The following is a 17,904-nucleotide window of genomic DNA, read 5'->3' on the forward strand; positions in this document are numbered from 1 at the left end:
ATATGACTTTTTTCCCAAACATCATGGGACATTATGATCAGGACACGGCTGCTCTCAAAATGGAGGTAAGTTCTCCCACCCCTACTGTACTATAATAGTAAATATAAACACTGTGAAACAACCTTTTTTGTCATTGAGAAATGGTTTGTGATATCTGTTGCACTGAATGACAGGGCAGATAATGTTTAGTGACTAGATGTTTCTTTAAATCTTTTTGGAGTGCATGGGACATTATGATCAGGACACGGCTGCTCTCAAAATGGAGGTAAGTTCTCCCACCCCTACTGTACTATAATAGTAAATATAAACACTGTGAAACAACCTTTTTTGTCATTGAGAAATGGTTTGTGATATCTGTTGCACTGAATGACAGGGCAGATAATGTTTAGTGACTAGATGTTTCTTTAAATCTTTTTGGAGTGCACTAGAGCTTCATGGTTGTATAAGCACTGTGTAAGGGAGCTATAGACACTCCCGGCCTTGGATCCTGTATTAGAGTGGAAGAGGAGTGAGTGTAGCACAGCAATGTGGCCATCAGAGCTCTTTGGCAGAGCTGATCACATATAGCCCAGGCACCTCACTGATACACAGAGCAATTCTTGAAATGCTCTGGGGACATAGCTTATGATATCCTGGCCTGCCTAAACTCAGGTAGTGCAAAAATAATGTTTAGAAGTTGCTCTTTGTTCTTCTCAGCTTACATCTACTAAGGAGAGGTACCTAAACTTATTCTTCGCCCTATTTTCCATTGTGGCTTTTGCATTTTGTTGTCTTCTGACTGGATGCTGAAACTTCGGACTGACAGAGAACTTTCCTCTTCTTTTTTCTTTTTTTTTTTTTTTTTTTTTTCCTTCTGAAAACAAACACTTTCCTACCTGAACTGACTGTAACATACGGCTCCCTTGAAAATGTGCCACCTTGTGGAAAGGCTTTGCCGATAGCAATAGCTATAAAGGGCGAGATCCTCTCTGGGTGAGAGGCTTGTAAAACAAGTTTTAAACCTGTTTTAATAATGGCTTTTCAGTGGTAAGAGGAGGGGGAACATCTTAACACAGGTCTTGAAAAGCTTACCATCTTGTGCTGTGTAGAGAGTGAAACAAGTGAGTTGAAAATTAAGTTTCTGGTTTGAAAAAAATTATACGTGGTATTGGAGGTGGCTACTATTACTAAAACCGTATTTGCATATTCTTGGAGCTTGGAGGAGGAGCTTGGTTCAGTTGCCAAAACATTTTTTAGTCTTGTTTGAATAGTCAGGATTCCTTGTCTGGCCTCTAGCTGCCAGTCTGGAAGGGCACAGGCTTTGGTCTTACATTATGTTTGCCAGCCCAGTATAGATGTATGGGGAATTCTGTATCAAATGTTAAGACACGTGTATGCAAGCAACTGAATTCAGCTGCAGATCTCAGATAAATTGTGGGCTTTTAAATTGGAAAGCAGGCTTCAGTTGTAAACTCTGTGCAGTGCTTTTTCCAGTCATCATTTGTCAGGAATGCTTTCTACAGCATCTGCCACTTTATGTCGTCAGGTATGCTGCTGGTTCTGACTTGGTGTGTCTTAACTACGACTGTTGAGCCAGCTTTTGTCAGTATTCGTGCCTTCCAGTCATGCTGCTGTTACAGCAGAGAGACCACAGAGCCATTTTTATTAGTTTGTTATGACTGACTTTTCTGAACTGTCAGTAACTTGTGTCTAGTGCATGCCTTCTGCATGGAGGGAGTTCCTTCTGGAAAGTGTTCATGGCTTACCTGTTTTCATATAGCTACTTCACAAAAACTGCGTGGTAGTGAGTTGTTTTGTTGTTTTCTCTCTTTTTCCGTCCTGTCTCCCTTATAACTACCTCTGACTACTGCAGTGATTGATCAGTACTCAGCCAACTGACTGGGTGGCTATGTGGAACAACAGTGTCTATCAGGATTTTATTTCCCTGCCCTGTTTCATTTGCTTCCTGGTGTCCTGTCATTGCCACTGTCTGGCCTTTAATTTGGTATACCTCACTACTCTAGTGTTGTGCAGACATTTCTAAACTGCCTAATGTGTATGTGTGCTGATCTGCCTGCCTTTATTTGTGATTTAGCAGTGTTGATTGACTTCTTGGTCAAACTGAATTTACTGCTGAAAGGGTAAGGAGGTTTCCTCCCATTCTGTATGTAGCTTGTGTTGAATCTGTTTCTGGCAGTTAGATTAGAGTTAATATGGTAAGCTTATGGTGGTTCTTTGCTGGGCCTTTTTTCTGAGGGAGACCAGTGCTTACCAATGTCACTTACATGGTATTCAGTAATGGCACCAGTATAGTTTGTCCATGATTGGTTGCAACAGGGAACCTTCTCAGGATTGTGAAAGGGTTCTGCTTTTCAGGGGACTTGGTGTTGCAGCAGGGGAGGAGGAGCTATTGACTTCTGGAATATTGTTTAATTTAACTTTGCAGCCATAAAGAGGCAGCGGGTTGGGAGGTGGAGGAGACTTCTGTTGTTTTAAGAGCTTGAATTTTTCTGTAATTGGTAGTCCAAACTTTGTTCATACCAAAGAAAGAATTTTAATAGCATGTTGGTTAAAACTTCTTTCTTTTGATCCTCAGTAGGAATGCTTAAAGGCTTTGTTTTTTAATTCCACCGCTCTCTTCCCCCTCCCCTCCCCACAGCCTGTTCTCAAGACTGGGCATGGTCTTAGGATATAAACACTAGTTTGAGATTGAAGCTTGTAATATTTTCCTTACTTTATCTTAACTGACTTTGAGCAAGCTGCTTAATCATGCAATCCCAGGGCACATGGTGGAGACTTCTTCCAGAAATCCAAGTATTTTGTGCAGAAAGAGCCTTGGTGCTAGTCCTGTTTTCTGCTCCTATCCCCTCTGGAAACTTCCCATTACTTATTTGGAGTGTTTACTCCCAGAAAGGACAAAGAATTGTCAAGGGGACAAGTCTCAAGGAGAAGTTCAGTCTCCAAAACAGTGATAACTCTCTCCTGTGTCGCACTCTAAGATGCTCTACAGGTGTGTTCTGCTGTGGGGAGTCTTGTATAGCCAGAACAACTGTGTTTTCCATCTGCTGGAGCACAAAGGTTTCTGTACAGTTTCTCTATTTTCTGGAAAGGTTAAATTGGCATTTCTGGGATGGTGTCTTCATAGTAATCCTCCAGGAGAGGATCATGTGGAGCCACTGTCTCAGGTGGTGGTTGTCCTCCAGGAAATCAGCTGGACCACCAGCTGCTCTGTGGTCTTACATTTCTGCCTCATGTATCAACTCTTCATAATGATATGCTGTAAACCAGAACACTGAACTGATTAGAGCAAAAAAGATTAACTCAATCTTAAGGCCTCTGTTTTGGGTGTTCTGGCTAGTGATGATAGTCCCTCTGGGATCTTATTTTCTGCAATAGAAAATTCATCATTTCCAGTTGCTCCCTCCATCTCCGCTTCCAACTTGGCAGACTGGGTTTAGGCTACTTGAGTTTTGCTTTATATTTGGATTAATTTTGTTTATACAACAAATGGTGATTTTAGGAAAGTGAACCCACATGACTTTGTGGTGTGAAGTTTTGTGTATGTTAGCTAAACAGCTGCATGACAGTGGAATCTAATTATTTGCAGATGCTTACAGTATCTGTATCTCAAAGCAGTTTAACAGTAACACTGCTCATGTTACTACTAGCTCAGATTGGGAGACTGAAGATCTAGGGTTTGTCCTAGTGAGGAAAGTGGATGGACACAGCAGAATAGCTGGTTCATTACAGCTCTACTTAAATAGGTGTAACTCCCCCTCGTGGTCATCCTCAAAACCAAGTCACTTCCAATTCCAAAGTAATTCCTACTGTAACTATCCTGGAATAGGTTGTCAACATAAGGCATTATTCCAGCAAGGCAGAGAATATTACTGTGTCATAACTTTTTGTTCATACCTCTTAATCTTTTCTGTTGCGGTTCTGGAATGTGTCCACTGTAGACAAGCCCTTAAGACTTCCTGACCTGGGTAAGATCTCCAGGTCTGTAGAGGTACAAAGGCAAAAGGCTTGCCAGTGAGTTTTTTAAGCAGACTGTACAAAACACTGGAAAATGTCCCACAGAGAACAATAAAGTACCTCAGAGAGACTGGAAAAATGATTCAGTAGTGAGTTTTCCGTTCACTTCTGAGTTCATGACCATGTGCCAGAATATGTGTGCGTGTATCTATGGAGAGTTCAGTGCAACTGGCTGCAGCAGCGGGAGAAATTTTATGAGAACCAGGGTGGGTTTAAACTAACAAAACCAGTTTGAAGTAGATTAAAAGTACCTTCAAAAGCTTAATACTGAAGCTTTGTGAGTTAAAATTTTTAATGTAATCATTTAATTTGTTTCCACTAAATATAAATTTACAATTAATTCAATATGAAGATACTTCCAAAAACTGGAAACCTGGTGTCTGGTAAGCTTAAATCAGTACATATATGTGTGTCTATATACACATAGGGAGGAGGAAGCTGTCCACCTTCTGTAGCTTGGGAGTTTTGGGGAAATAAGTGCTGTTTTGTGTAGAAGGTTGTTACTGTGATGTTCTGCAAAATAGCACAGGTATGAATTTACTGAAACCTCTACAGATGGGCATCCTGCCTCTCCCTCTTACTCCGTATGAGCAGTGCTTAGTGTAATACGTGAACCACTATTACTTAAAACTTGAAGCTTAAATCTCTCTGCTCTTAAATTTTTGGTAGCTCAGCTTCAATTAGGAAAGCAGTCAATATTCTCTGTCTCCTTGGAGTTACGTTTTGTCCCTGATGCTGCTTCAGAGCCTGAGTTGGAGAAAGGATGCAGAGGTGTGGACATTGACCCAATGGAACAAGCACAAGGGGCTCTTTAATTCGTATTTTGCTTGTAACATTTTTGCTGTTTCTTTACCATATATTGCTGGTACTAACGAGCAGGGAAGGCTTGTGTAAGAAGTAGTAAATGTAGCATACTGCACATCATATGTTACTTAGGACAAACTAAGATAACTTCTCTAGCTTATCAGAACAAAGTGGTGGTCACAAAAGATTTTGGTAGTGAAAAAGCTAAATTGCTGCTTGTTAAATGAAAGTTGGCAAATGCCAAAGTATTTTTTTTATAGACACTTCATATGGATCAAGGGAAGTACAAAGCAGCACGACTGACTTCTGTGCCGTGCTAGAAATATGGAATAGTTGGACATGAATAATTCTATTTTGAGCATCACCATGTCGCTTGTAGAAAAACTTTGGCTAAGGGGTCAAAACCATATGAATTATACACATCTGTGTCATTTTGTACAATACCATACAAATTTGGGAAGTGTCTTTTTGTTTTTGCACTCTCTTGCTCTCAGGTGTTCCAAAGAAACGTAAGTCATCATTAGTTCTTACAGTGGTTCTTGCAGCAACACATTCATAAACCATCTTTGCTGATTCCTGTGGGTACACGAAATTACAGCCACTAAAAAAGTGTTTGCTACTGACAGTACTAAGGCCCTTCATCAAGTGTGTTAGCTTGCACAGATTGTCTGAAACCAGACAGGCAAATGCGTGTAATCCTGTTACATTGGCTTTAAGCGTATCAGTCATCTGCAAAATCTAATGTTGCTTTGTCTGAAGAGCATTCCTTGTCCACTTGATAATGTGAATAGTACTGTCTTGCTCCTTGTTCTGAAAAGATACTGGTTGGAATGCATGGGGGTCCAAAGTAATGCATGGTTGATGAAGAGAGGGTATTTACCTTATATTAACTGGAGTTCATTGAGATGGTGCTGACAGTGTGATTCCCAGAGCCTCATCTTTATCCATGTTCAGAGGCTATGTCTACGCTAGCAAGTAATTTGGTGTTACAGGAGTGGATCACTAGTTGAAGTTGTTAATACACTTCTTACCTGAACACTGCCTGAGACTGAGAGCTTTTATTCTGGACTAGATTTAGGCCAGTCCTACTGTGCATGAGGTCTGAGGTCTGAAGTTGGCTTATGGAGGGCTGTCTTCCAGATCTTTCTCAACAGCAGACCTTTCTGGGAAATACCATGGTATCCTGTTGTTGGTCCCCTGCAGATTTCTGTCCCTTCCACAGTGCCCTGTCTAGTGTTCATGTGTAGCTGTAAAACCTTGTGGTTTCTGAGTCTCATTGTGCAGCCTGCGTCTCGGATGCTGGGGAAAGCCAGCAGTGGGTACAAAGCTTTCAGACGTAGAAGGGTATATTTGAAGCTGGTATTTGTCCTTACACTTCACCATTGTCACGTTCAATTCCAAGATTGTCTCCATGTTTTTAAGGAAGTGGCTGTTGCCCTGTGGAACCTCGTGAACTTCACTTGGTCAGTAGCAAATCAGATTAGGGAGGACAAGTCTGCTAAGGGTGATGCGGTGACCACGATTTCAAAGTTTATTCTTCACATTATCTTCCTTTGAATAGTAGACAAGTGGACAAAATTGTGTACCATTGTGTACAGGTGGCCCACAGTGTTTTCCCTCCGCTGTCCATGAGTTGTCAAATTGTGTGGGATCAAGCATGTCATTAACAGCTCACATCCAGCGCATTGGCCCATGGCAGCTCTGGCAACAGCAACTGTCTTGCAGGCCTTGGTGAACTACCAAGGTACATTTGTGGACATCTTTGCAAGGCTCATGATTCTTATGTCTTCTACAAATCTAGCCTAAGAATGGAAGAGGATTCTGAAGAGGGCTTTGTGGTGTTTAGGTGCCTTCCTGCAACTATGAGAGAAGCTGTTTGTCCACAGTGCTGCATGGGTCATTAGGCTGTATGGAGCCCAGGCCCTTATTGCATGCAGGTGGAGGCAGAATGCAAGTTTAGTTTTCCACTTGCAAGATGGATGTGATGTTTAGGATGACAACTTGGCTGCAGGATGTTATCTATGCCTTTGTTGATAAAGACCACAAAAAGCGAATGGTCCAGGACAGGGGTGCATGGGATAGGGGATGTGGTCGGTTGTAGCGAGGTGGGGGTTGGTCTCTTCTCCCAAGTAACAAGCGATAGGATGAGAGGAAATGGCCTCAAGTTGCGCCAAGGGAGGTTTAGACTGGACATTAGGAAAAACTTCTTTACTGAAAGAGTGGTCATGCCTTGGAAGAGGCTGCCCAGGGAAGTGGTGGAGTCACCATCCCTGGAAGTATTTAAAAGACGTGTAGATGAGGCGCTTAAGGACGTGGTTTAGTGGGCATGGTGGTGTTGGGTTGACGGTTGGACTTGATGATCTTAGAGGTCTTTCCCAACCTTAATGATTCTATGATTCTATGAAATGTCAATGCTTTCTTTTCCAGTGTGACAATGCAATGATTAAATATGACAATTTCTGAAACTACTACTGTATCATCTCTTTAGTTCTCTACGCCATTCCAAAGGAGAAGGTTGGAGTGTCTGCACCACAAAGCTTGCCGCCTTTTTCTCTCTCTCACTATCTGTTTGCTGTTGATTCACTAGCCCTTTGGGGCAAACATGGTTGCTTTGTCTCCTGTTGCCTTTTTGGACCTTTTCTGTGTATTGTGTGCAGCTGTGATTACTGCATCACAGTAGTAATTTACTTGCCAGAGGAAAAGATGCATACGTCTGCCCTCTTCTCCTGAACTACATAGTGGAGATGAGTGGAGACTTGCTTGCTTTCTGCTTAGCTATTAGAAGAAGGGGAGGTGTGCAGGGGAGCATAAGAGCTGCGTAAGCAGCTACTGTAAATGGGGGAAGAGAAACTTGCTATGATATAGAGGCATAGGGGACAGGCCTGGATAATCAGCCTTCACAGGACAGAAGGGATGTCCTCTTACCAAAGATATCTGTTCCTTTCCATTCCTGTAGTGAGACAGATGAGAGCTTCCGGGGGTGGGGGTGGGAAATCATCCATCTTTCCTGTGCTTAAACTTCTGGTAGATCAAGTTCTTTCAGAGAATAACCACATCCTTCCCAGTTTGGCCCATGCTATATTCCCCAGAGAGCCTGCACAACCAGATTTCTTCAGTCCCAGTAACTACTGCCACAAAGCACTTAGTGGCCAAACTCTCCACACATTTATCCTGCATACAAAAATGAAAAGCAGCTCTTCAGAGAGGGACTGTACCCATCCAGCCTCATGATGGCCTAGCAATACCCGGTTACCCAGACTCCATGTCCCAGCTCTGTACTGCTTCACATGAGCTGGTACTCTTTCTAGGAAGGTACAAGGTGCACCATTGTAAGGAAAGCTTAAGAACCCAGCTGGGTGGGGGATCTCTCTGGGGAGTATGCCTGGAGCTACAAAAAAAATGTTATATGCTGAAGGTTAACATGGCCCACAGATCATAAGATGAAAGGGTAGAAGAAAAGGTGGCCTTGAGTTTTTAGAACAAGAGGAATAGGAAAGATAATGGGGTGGAAAGGCACCATGGCCAACAAAATGAGCACTGTGGGCTAACGATAAGGAAACACTGGCTAATACAGGCATCCAGAACTGGGGAGAACAGGAGGCGTCCCAGCAGCTACCTTGCTGTGTCGAGCATGCTGCCTGCCATCCTCCCTTGGGTGCTTAGGTGCCTGTGGATGGGGATGAATAGCAGTTATGGATAAGGACGGAGGTCGCTCTAGGATTGGGCTGACTTCTTACAGGCCTTCATGCATCTGCCCTGCCGGTTGCCGCTATAGACAATACGTTGGCAGTTCTGGAGGGAAATGGAAGGTCTCCTGCAGAAATTACCATGCCTGTCACATGTCTAAAGCCTTCTGATCCTTTACTAGTTGGGCAGCAGGGTGGGGCAAGAGCTGATCTGGTCCTTTTCCATGTCCTTGGTGGGCCTGTCAGTGACTACGTGCACAGTGGTGTTTCTCTGTCTGCCTCCCCTGGTGCCAACTCAGCTGCCAGGTGCTGCAGCATCGCCTCAGGGGTGATGCTGCCTTTTGCCTGCAGTAGTCTAGGAATGAGACTCTGGGAGAAGGGGGAGAGAAGGAAGAGGTGTCATTGCGTATGCCTCTTATAAGGAGGTGGATGCATCCTCCTCTTTATCAGAGGATCTGTGAAGGAGAAGAAAAGCAAATGTGAGTCCTTGACTGTGAGGTTATAGTACAATAACGTGGCTTGTGAGCTCCCTATGGCCCCCAGCTTCTCACAGGGGAAGGTTTCTGCAGTGTGGTGGAGGTGCTGGGGACGTACCTGTTTCTGTTTCTGACTGGCTCCTGTGAGGGGTGGGTGAAAGCTCACACCAGGTTGTCCCATCCAGTAGTGATGTTACTTCTGTGCTACAGCAAGCAGTGAACTGTTGGGAAACTGTCTCTCCTTTGACTCTTTGATCTCACTAGAAGAGGAGGAAGGGTGTTTAAGGTGTCAAGGATTTGGGTGGAGATTTTGGAGGGATGGAGGAGAGACTGTGTGAGGCAGTGCGTGCAGGAAGAGGCTCCTGTAGTAACATCATTAGCTTTGTTAAGAGAGCCCTTTCTTATATTTGGATATCTGGCATTTGGAGGAAGGAGGAGGTGATCATAAAGTAATGGGGTAAAGGAATTAGCTTCCTTCCTTAAGAGTTGCCTCATCGATCCTTTAGAATTTGGATTATTTGAAAGCAAGTTGTTTTTCTTGCTTTCTTGCCTCTCAGGTTGGCCTGTGTCTCAGAATAAATGAAAATTAAGAGTAAATAAAAGTTAATAAATAAAAGTAATTTAATTAAGACGCATACATATGTCTACAGAGCAAAAATCTATAACTACTCAGGCTATAATTGTTTTAGATATTTTATCTTCATAAAAATAAATAACTGAACAAAAATGCCACGGAAGAAATATACCTCTGTGGAAGGTAAGAACTATTTCGCAGAAATACTTAGGAATGAAGTATGACATTTTTTTCAAAAAGAGATTTTATGTATATCTTTTTAAAAATCTTAAGTACAGCTTTTCCTATTACAATAATTATCTACTCTGAATAATAATGATAATTATTATTGATAATTATAATTTTATGTTTTCAAGCTATAGTGAAGATGATAGCTATAGAAGTGAATTTAAAGTGGAAGGCCTGGTTTTCCATTTTGCGCATACACTGGTCTTCCCAGAAGCAGTGATTTTACAGAAAATTACTCTGAATCAAAATTTACAGCAGATAGTGGATGCTAAGTATATAGAAATTTGGCTACATGGTGAAAGCTTCCCAAACACAAACAAACCGAGGCTGCCATCCAGTTTTCCATTGTTCTTTTGAACTGTCTCTGGTTTGTGGCCCAGACTCCCAGGTCATTCGTTTCTAGTGCTGTGTCTGACTTGTGTTGGTCTGTGCTTCTGTGTAACTGAGAATTCTTTCCGAAGATCCCATCCTCCTTGTCAATCCGTGTGCGTGACAGAAGCGACTTGTACAGATTTTCTAGGGACTAAGCCAGTCTATTTGAAGTCCAGGAAAGAATTTGATACTGTACTGCATGAAAATTGTTAAAATTACTAATTTCTGTAAACTTTCACTAATCCTTTCATTTTGTTGTGATGTAAGAGACAACGTCAATCAGGCATGCACAAGTCAGATGACTAAGTTGGAGCCCATGAAGCTGCAGTTATCTACCTCTCCACCTGCAGTTCTTTCCTCTGTCTTCTCATTTCAGTATTTCCAGTTGGTCATACCTTGAGACACTGATACACTGCTTGGCTGGCCATGAGACAAGCTATGTCTCATTTCTATGAGATATGAGCAAGAAATCAACGGATGCAGCTATTTTTCATTTTGTTGGATTTGGGAGGCTGAGGGCGGCAGTTTGTTGTTCCCAGTTAGCATGGGAATTAACTCCATAAGTCAGGAGATTTTCCAGCTTACGTACAATATCTCTATCCCCACCTAATCAATAGCATGGCTAGCCCAGGTCTGCGAAGAGTGGAAAACTTGATGCAGGCAACAATGTGGCTCCTTGCAGAGCTTCCTCAGGTCTAATGGGGTCAGCTTTGAGCCAAAGGTGTCATGCCATATAACTGTGTTCCTGGGTGGACTCCAAGCAGGATCAGCAGCCATGTAGAAATGGCACCTGGTTGGGCTGGTTGCTGGTCTGTGCAGAGCTGGTTCAGGTGCCTTTGCATCCACAGAACTGGCTTTCTTGCCATCCTGGTAACTCTGTGATGGTAAAGTGCATGGAATACTCTGGTGTTCTCCCATGACTTGGGTTTAGAAAAGGAGAGTTAAGTAACTTGTGGGGAAGAGGACTGATTGACCCTTCCAGGCTGAGTTGGCAGTGATAGGAAAATCTCTAACTGCAGATTGTATGGCTTTCTGGCACAGAAATGTCTCTTGCTTTTCTCCATTGATCCTCTATCACCTTATTTAAAATATTTAAGGTCAGTGGAACAGCATCCCCAGTTTCTTTCCCATGAGCATACCAGTCACTGACGTATTGACTTAAGTTGTTTTGGGGTTTTTTGGAGGGATTTTGGGGTTTTTTTGCTTGCTTGTTTGGGTTTTTTAAGACTGCTTAAATTTTTATTTTATAGACTGGCAAAGGAGGTGTCTGAACATGGATCCCTGAGCATTCTGAGAAGTAGTCTGTTGCATAAACGCTGCCTCGGAGCTTGACATTAGTTGCCCAACTGTTGGAGATATTTACTATTTAATTCCTGCTCCTCTTCAGCATTTTCTTCTGGCTGTGAGGTTATCTCTGCTTCCTGAATTCTGTGAATGTTGTTCTCGAGTGCCTCTCTATGTGGACATCAGATAGGGAAACTGCTGTGAGAACTTTGTGAAGTGCCTGGAAGTCAGGCATCACAAGTTTCTGTTGCAATAGCCGGTCGCCTTTGTGGATCTGGCTCTTGATTGCTTTACTTGATGTTGCAGAAGACTGACAGAAGATTGCTTGAGAAGATCAATCCTGTCATGACTGAGATTTTCCTGATTTAGTTTATGTGTGAAGTAGGTAAGGAAGAAAGCATGGTGCAGGGTTACTACTCTGGTAACTTGGGTGGTGCTGTTCTGCTAAAGTGCATGTCCACGCTCACAAAGACAGAGGGAAACATGAATCTGGTCTGACTTTTTTGGAACCAGAGGATTAATGACTTCTGCTGGAATTGCCTTCAAATGAGGAGCTGTTTTATAGATAACAGGCAGTTTATCAACAGTATTACTGGCAATCTTCTAAATTGTATTCTACACAAAAAGTTCAGTAATAAATCCATTTATTCCTATAATATGTGGCAAATACATGAAGAATTTAAGATTATTTTGAGGTTCTTCTGCTACCACAGTCCAGATGTAATGAAGCTCTGTCTAGACTCAAATGTTTGAGGGTCTGCAGTATGCTTTCCTTCAGTTAATGTATATTTTTCTGTCTTTTATACTCTGTGTAGTATACATGGAGATAAAACCATATATAATTGAAAACTTTGTATAAATAGTTCAGTTCTGTAATGCTTGGGAAAACTGTCATATTTGTTTTGGACTGTAAATTGCAGAGGCTGGAATATCTATAATTTAGGTCAAGCTATAATTTAGGTTAGAACCACAAAATGCAGTGAATTTCAGTAATAAGCTATTTTGGAAAGTATTGGAATACTTGAACTTTAGTTTGCTTCAGAATAACTTCTCAGTGAGATGTAATATTCCTGTTTATACTGTTTCTAACCTCTGCTATAGTTAAAAAAAAAGGCATATATGTATTTTTATTTTGCACTTAAAAATACTTAAAGGGAAAACATGGAACTAAGTTGGTTTACTACAGAAAAAAATTCTGTAGTTGCTAGTTAATGCAAAACAGTCTGGAGCCCATAGCAGTAAAAAGCAGAATAGCCTGCTTTATCTTTCTGTGTATGTGTCTCTGTATACTGTCAATGGCAATGGCAAGTTTAGTGCCCAGTTGTGGTGGTAGAGTGGTTTTTGGGGGTTTGTTTTGTTTTTTTTAAAGTGAGTGTCTTGCTGCCCTACTGACCTCTGAAAAGAGTCTCCCATGTGCCTTATCCTTACCCTGATTGGATTTCTCATTAATAGTCCCGTCAACTTTGAACAGCTAGTATGAAGGTTCACAACTGAATATGTATTAAAGTATATTGCATATATAGGTGTAGGGGTGAATGATGGTGAAGAGTTTGCAAAAATACTGTGATTTTATTGCAAATATATTGAACATTTAGATGATGAATAATTCAGCTCATTGAGCAGTTGCACAGCCTGCGATCTGAACTGATGCCTGGCTAGTTTAGCTTGAAGTGGGTGGTGAAGGTCTGGCTCCCCAGGGTCTGCACTGCACGGGCATCTGACTACTGGCCAGTCAGTCCCTGAGCCACTGGAGTTTACAACATAGCATTTTTAAGATCAGCTGCCATATGACTTTGCCTTCTAAATGGTGATGCTTCAGGTGCTGACCAGTCAGCAGCTCCCACACCTGTACAGCTGTGGGAGGAGTTGGGAACAGTTCAGCTTACCAACTCTTGCAAGTTAAGCTGTCCCCATGCTTTGTTCAGAGCCCTAAAATAACTTGTTGCCTTTGAAAGTCCAAGTGCATGCATTGCCTTTGCTGTTCAGCTGAAGGACGAAGATGAAAGCTCGTATCTTTGCAAACATCTTCCATTGGAGAACAGCATTGTTTGGTCCACTTGCTTTTTTACTACTTTTTTTTTTTTTTCCCTCAGCTCCTTGAACTCTAGATTGTCCTTGAGTAGGAAACTTAAACTATTTGTGTCTTTTAAACTACGGGGGTAACCTGATTTCTACTCTGACAAAAGATTTCATTCTTATCTCTGTAAATGCTAGACTGATTACATTTAAGAAACGTTTGACAAGCTTTTAAATTAAACATGATTGTGTTTTCCTTTCCTTTCTATTTTGAAAGCTGTAGAAAGTAAAGCTGCTTTGTTTAAAAGCAGCTTATTTTAGTAAGTTAAATTCATGTGCTTTCAATGGTTTTCTTTTACCTCTATCAAATTACCGTGCACTAATGATGCGTATTATATTTATATGTATTCATATATAAAATATTTTATTCCTATCAGTGAATTTTAGTCCTGAAAAACTTTGGTCTCAGAGGAGTTACCCATATAATTTGGGCTGAGGTTAGAAGATACAGATTATGACTGATACTTGCTGCTGGCAGCAATAGTTGATTATTGCTCACAGCTCAGGTAGTGACGTGGAGTATTTGGGCCCCCCCAAAATCAGTAGCAAATTAGTTCATACCGTCTTCATTGGTAGTTTAGAGGATGGTTGACATTGCACTAATGTTCATAAGCTGCACCCACGTTTCTGTTTTACAGCTCTGCTGTTGAAGTAGGAACTTCTAGCAGACATGTAGCAACAAGATGCTGACACTTAAACTGCCTTAGCCTCCTGCAAAGTAGTTTCTAAATCCTTACATACCAACTTAAAAGTGTCTCTAACTTGCCTTTGATCTGAATCCATCAATATAGCATCCAATTGGAAAAACCTAGTCTTTTCTCAACATTGCTTTGCATCTAATCAAACCTGAAAATTTCATCCTTCATTTAGTTTCATGTGTTAGGACATTTATTTATCGTGACTTAATTAATTGTGCATGAATTAGGAGTTAAATTAGCATTTCTTGGCAGCTGATTCAGTGTGGCCATGAGCAATTTACCACCCTTGCCAGCCCATCTGGGAATTGTATGAAGGCATTAATCTCTCTGGGTATGATGCTAATCTCATTTGCATCCAGTCCAGAATAGCTCTATTGAAACAGTAGTGTAGGATTAAATCAACCGTTCCATACTTGTTTCACTGTTTTTAATTAGATTATCGTTATAAAAGTGGCTAAATATACCGCAAAGGTTGTTAGTATAGCTCTGTGAGTATAAAGAGTAATTACCGCCTATTCTTTTGAGACCATTTATATACATCATGGTTGACAGTGGCTGTGTTTCCTACATATCACATATGAAAGTGTATATGTAAAATATATTGTGTTTAGGTTTTGAGGTTGTACTTTAATTCTATAATGACACTGGACAGTAGTTGTGTTTGAGTCTGGCACTGTAAATTATTAATCATTATTTATTAATCATTAAGGTGAGGTCTTATTTCCTGTAAAGCAGGTAAATAGTTTCGTGAATAACAATGTGTATCTGTAATATAGATAGGAATCTGGAGTAGATTGTAGAATCTGGAATCTGATTGTAGAAATTGAGATTTAAGGCTGTGTTCACTTCCACAATTGAAATACACGGTTATGTAAGTGACAAGGTTATAATGCTGTTGCTTTAGGTCACAAGATTCGTATCAAATCATGAAACGGGTACCATTGCTTCACAGTGAGACAGCTGGTGTCTCTCATTGTTTAACTTAGTTAACCTCAGTATTAACTAGGTTAACTAAGCTAAATGTTTGAACTTGGTAGCTAGATGTCAGTGGTTAGGAGAGCAGGTTGTTACTGTCTTAAATAACTGGCTCCAATGGCTGAACAAAGGCTCTTATCCTCTGTATATCTCAGCAATTCAAGATATTTCCTGTCTCTTACAATCAAGGTTTATCGAAGCAGATTGCAACAAAGACCTCGATATTTTGATCCACCATTTTCTATATTATTTAATATTTCTGTGACATTAATCAGCAGAGTACAGGAGAACATTTTCACTTACTTGTTTTGACATATGTCAGTGGTTATTACACGTCCCAACCCTAGAGACATCTGATCATCTCTGGTAGTACTTTTCTCTAGATAAAACTGAGATGAGCTAGGATAGAGCATCTGCACTGTCTGCCTGAAATAATGAGCTTGTTTCTGTTGTGTCTTGGACTTGTAAGCCTGCTAAGCACAAAACAGAGAAGCATGCTGAACATGGAGAAGCATGCTGAACACGAGATTCACATACAGTTCTAGGTTGCAATTTAGTTGTTGGCAAAGCATGTTTAAGAGCATGTTTGCACCTAGCCATTTATTCTGTTCTCTGCACCGTTTGTTTTCACTCATCTCAGTTGTGTTATTGTTTGTAGGACCACACCATAACTGGAGATAGTCTGGCTTTTTGCCTCTGGATAAAATATAACATAGACATACTTTGTAAAGAATCTAGGATTCACTAAGTAAGGTGTTGGTGTTTTGTTCAGTGCAGAGGATATTCCTCTCACTGGCTAGTGGTGCTCTACTCCCTTTGATTGTTTGACCGTATTCACACTCCACAGTGGGTACGTGTATGCTTCATGGGGTTCAGTTCAGACTTTTGCACTGGGAGGTTTCTCTACAGGACACGTGCCCCTCTCGTACTCTGCACTGAGAACGCAGTGGAAAGTTTGCATTTCACAACCCTCCGTTCTTCACTGCTATTGCTTGAGGCAGCGCTTTTCCTGTTGTTACAGACTACATCATCTTTGGCTTTACAGTTGTGATTAGTTTGTTGGAGGCTTTTTTGGTACATTGTTAGTGTGTTCTAGTTTGCCTCATATTGCTGGTTTTTTTTCCTATTGGCAGGAAGATGATAATTTATATTTTAGGACTTGTATTGGCTTTGTGAGGCTCCATTCTTGGTTTTAAAAGAGCCTGGTCTCACTCTATTTTTAGCACTGCCATCACCAAATCTGCAGATTTTCATCTCTGTCCTTCAGGGACAGAGCAATGTGACAGGGCAATGGTTGCTAATGCTAGATATGCCAAGTGCCTTTTCATGTTGTTGTGCCACCTGCACATCCTGACCTTCCTGAAGAGGAGAGGAACATGGTACTAGATTCTAAATTCACCAGCTTGGTGAATCTGTGAGTTTAATCTTGGATTTGGATGCTCAAGACATTAACATGTGCATGTGTGCAGGTTACCCAGCTAACCACTTGGGTAAAAAATGGTTGGTGGTTGGGACACCCATGATCCAGATAACACAGCCTTGAGGCAACCAATTCATACTCTCAGTGAGCTTGTGATCTCGGTTTTACACTTTTTGATTATACGCTATCCAGCAGGAGGAGTGAATACTTCGGTTTCGGTGAAATTTTGCTTTTATGGTCCGTCAGGAAATGCAGACCTATTATTTTCTATAATGAAACGTTTCCAAATTGACTAGCTGGAAGTGAAGCCCACGTTTAAAGATATGTAATTGTTAGCAGAGTTTCAGGCACAATTCACGACTTTTTTTGCTGTTCTTAAATGGTAAAAGTAGGCAGTAAATCCTATTTGTATGTGCTTGAGGCAAAGTTTTACATTTTACAGAGTTTTTTTGGTTGAGGGAAATCATTGCCTGTAAAATCTATTGGAGTTTTTTTTGAGGGACTCAACTTTGTTGAAAGGGGTAATTCAGTCTGCATATTACACTTCAATTTTCAAAAAGGCTTTGACATGGTCATAACCTATGTTTTTTAAAGAAACTATGCTGGTAACCCAATGAGAACTTTCTTTTCCAATGCCTACTTAAAGAACAAGAAGGAAAAGTAGGAATAAATAAATGTTTTGTCACAAAGTAGGGTATGAAATCATTGGCTGATAGTTTGGTCCTATAACAAATAAATGACTAGTGTCGTTCCCCGTAGTTATCTGTACTGAAACCTCTGACACACAACTAACTCATAAATGACCTGGAAGAAGGATGGATAGTGAATTTGCTAAGAAGAAAAGAATTGACTAAAGAGTTGCAGAAAGGTCTTGTGATAGATGCAATTGGACAATAAAATGGTAGGTGAGATTTAGAGATGGTAAATGCAGAGTAATAAATATAGGGAAAAATAACCCCCACTATTCATAGAAGTAGATGTGCACGGTATTATATTAGTTACTGTCACTCAGAAAAAAGTCTTTGTCGTCACTGTGGATAGTTCTGTGGAAATGTGAGGTCAGTGTTCAAATATAGTCAAGGCAAATAGAAGGCAAAGTATATTATGAAAGGAGTAGAAATCAAAATGTAAAACATTATTATGCTAATATATAAATATAATATGTAAAAGATAGCAGGATGGCAAAATGGCATGGAAAAAGTAGGGAGCATTTAGGAAATAATCCAACTTATGGAACTGGAGCACATTATACTAGAGCTATACTTCTCTCCTTGTCATAAAATACTCAGGTCTTGGG

The 17,904-nt window shown here is 40.9% G+C and overlaps 1 protein-coding gene across 1 annotated transcript in view; it reads left to right on the forward strand.

The window, feature by feature from the left end:
• FZD6 (frizzled class receptor 6) overlaps nucleotides 1-17,904 on the forward strand; it is a 28,385-nt gene that overhangs the window by 115 nt on the left and 10,366 nt on the right. The window contains exon 1 of the mRNA XM_009574742.1: nucleotides 1-65. This exon is cut by the window's left edge and continues 115 nt beyond it. Within this exon, the coding sequence (XP_009573037.1) occupies nucleotides 1-65 (65 nt within the window). The remainder of the gene's footprint in view (nucleotides 66-17,904) is intronic.

The sequence above is a fragment of the Fulmarus glacialis genome, unplaced genomic scaffold (genome assembly GCF_000690835.1).
Source record: "Fulmarus glacialis isolate BGI_N327 unplaced genomic scaffold, ASM69083v1 scaffold16233, whole genome shotgun sequence".
NCBI classification, from domain to species: domain Eukaryota; kingdom Metazoa; phylum Chordata; class Aves; order Procellariiformes; family Procellariidae; genus Fulmarus; species Fulmarus glacialis.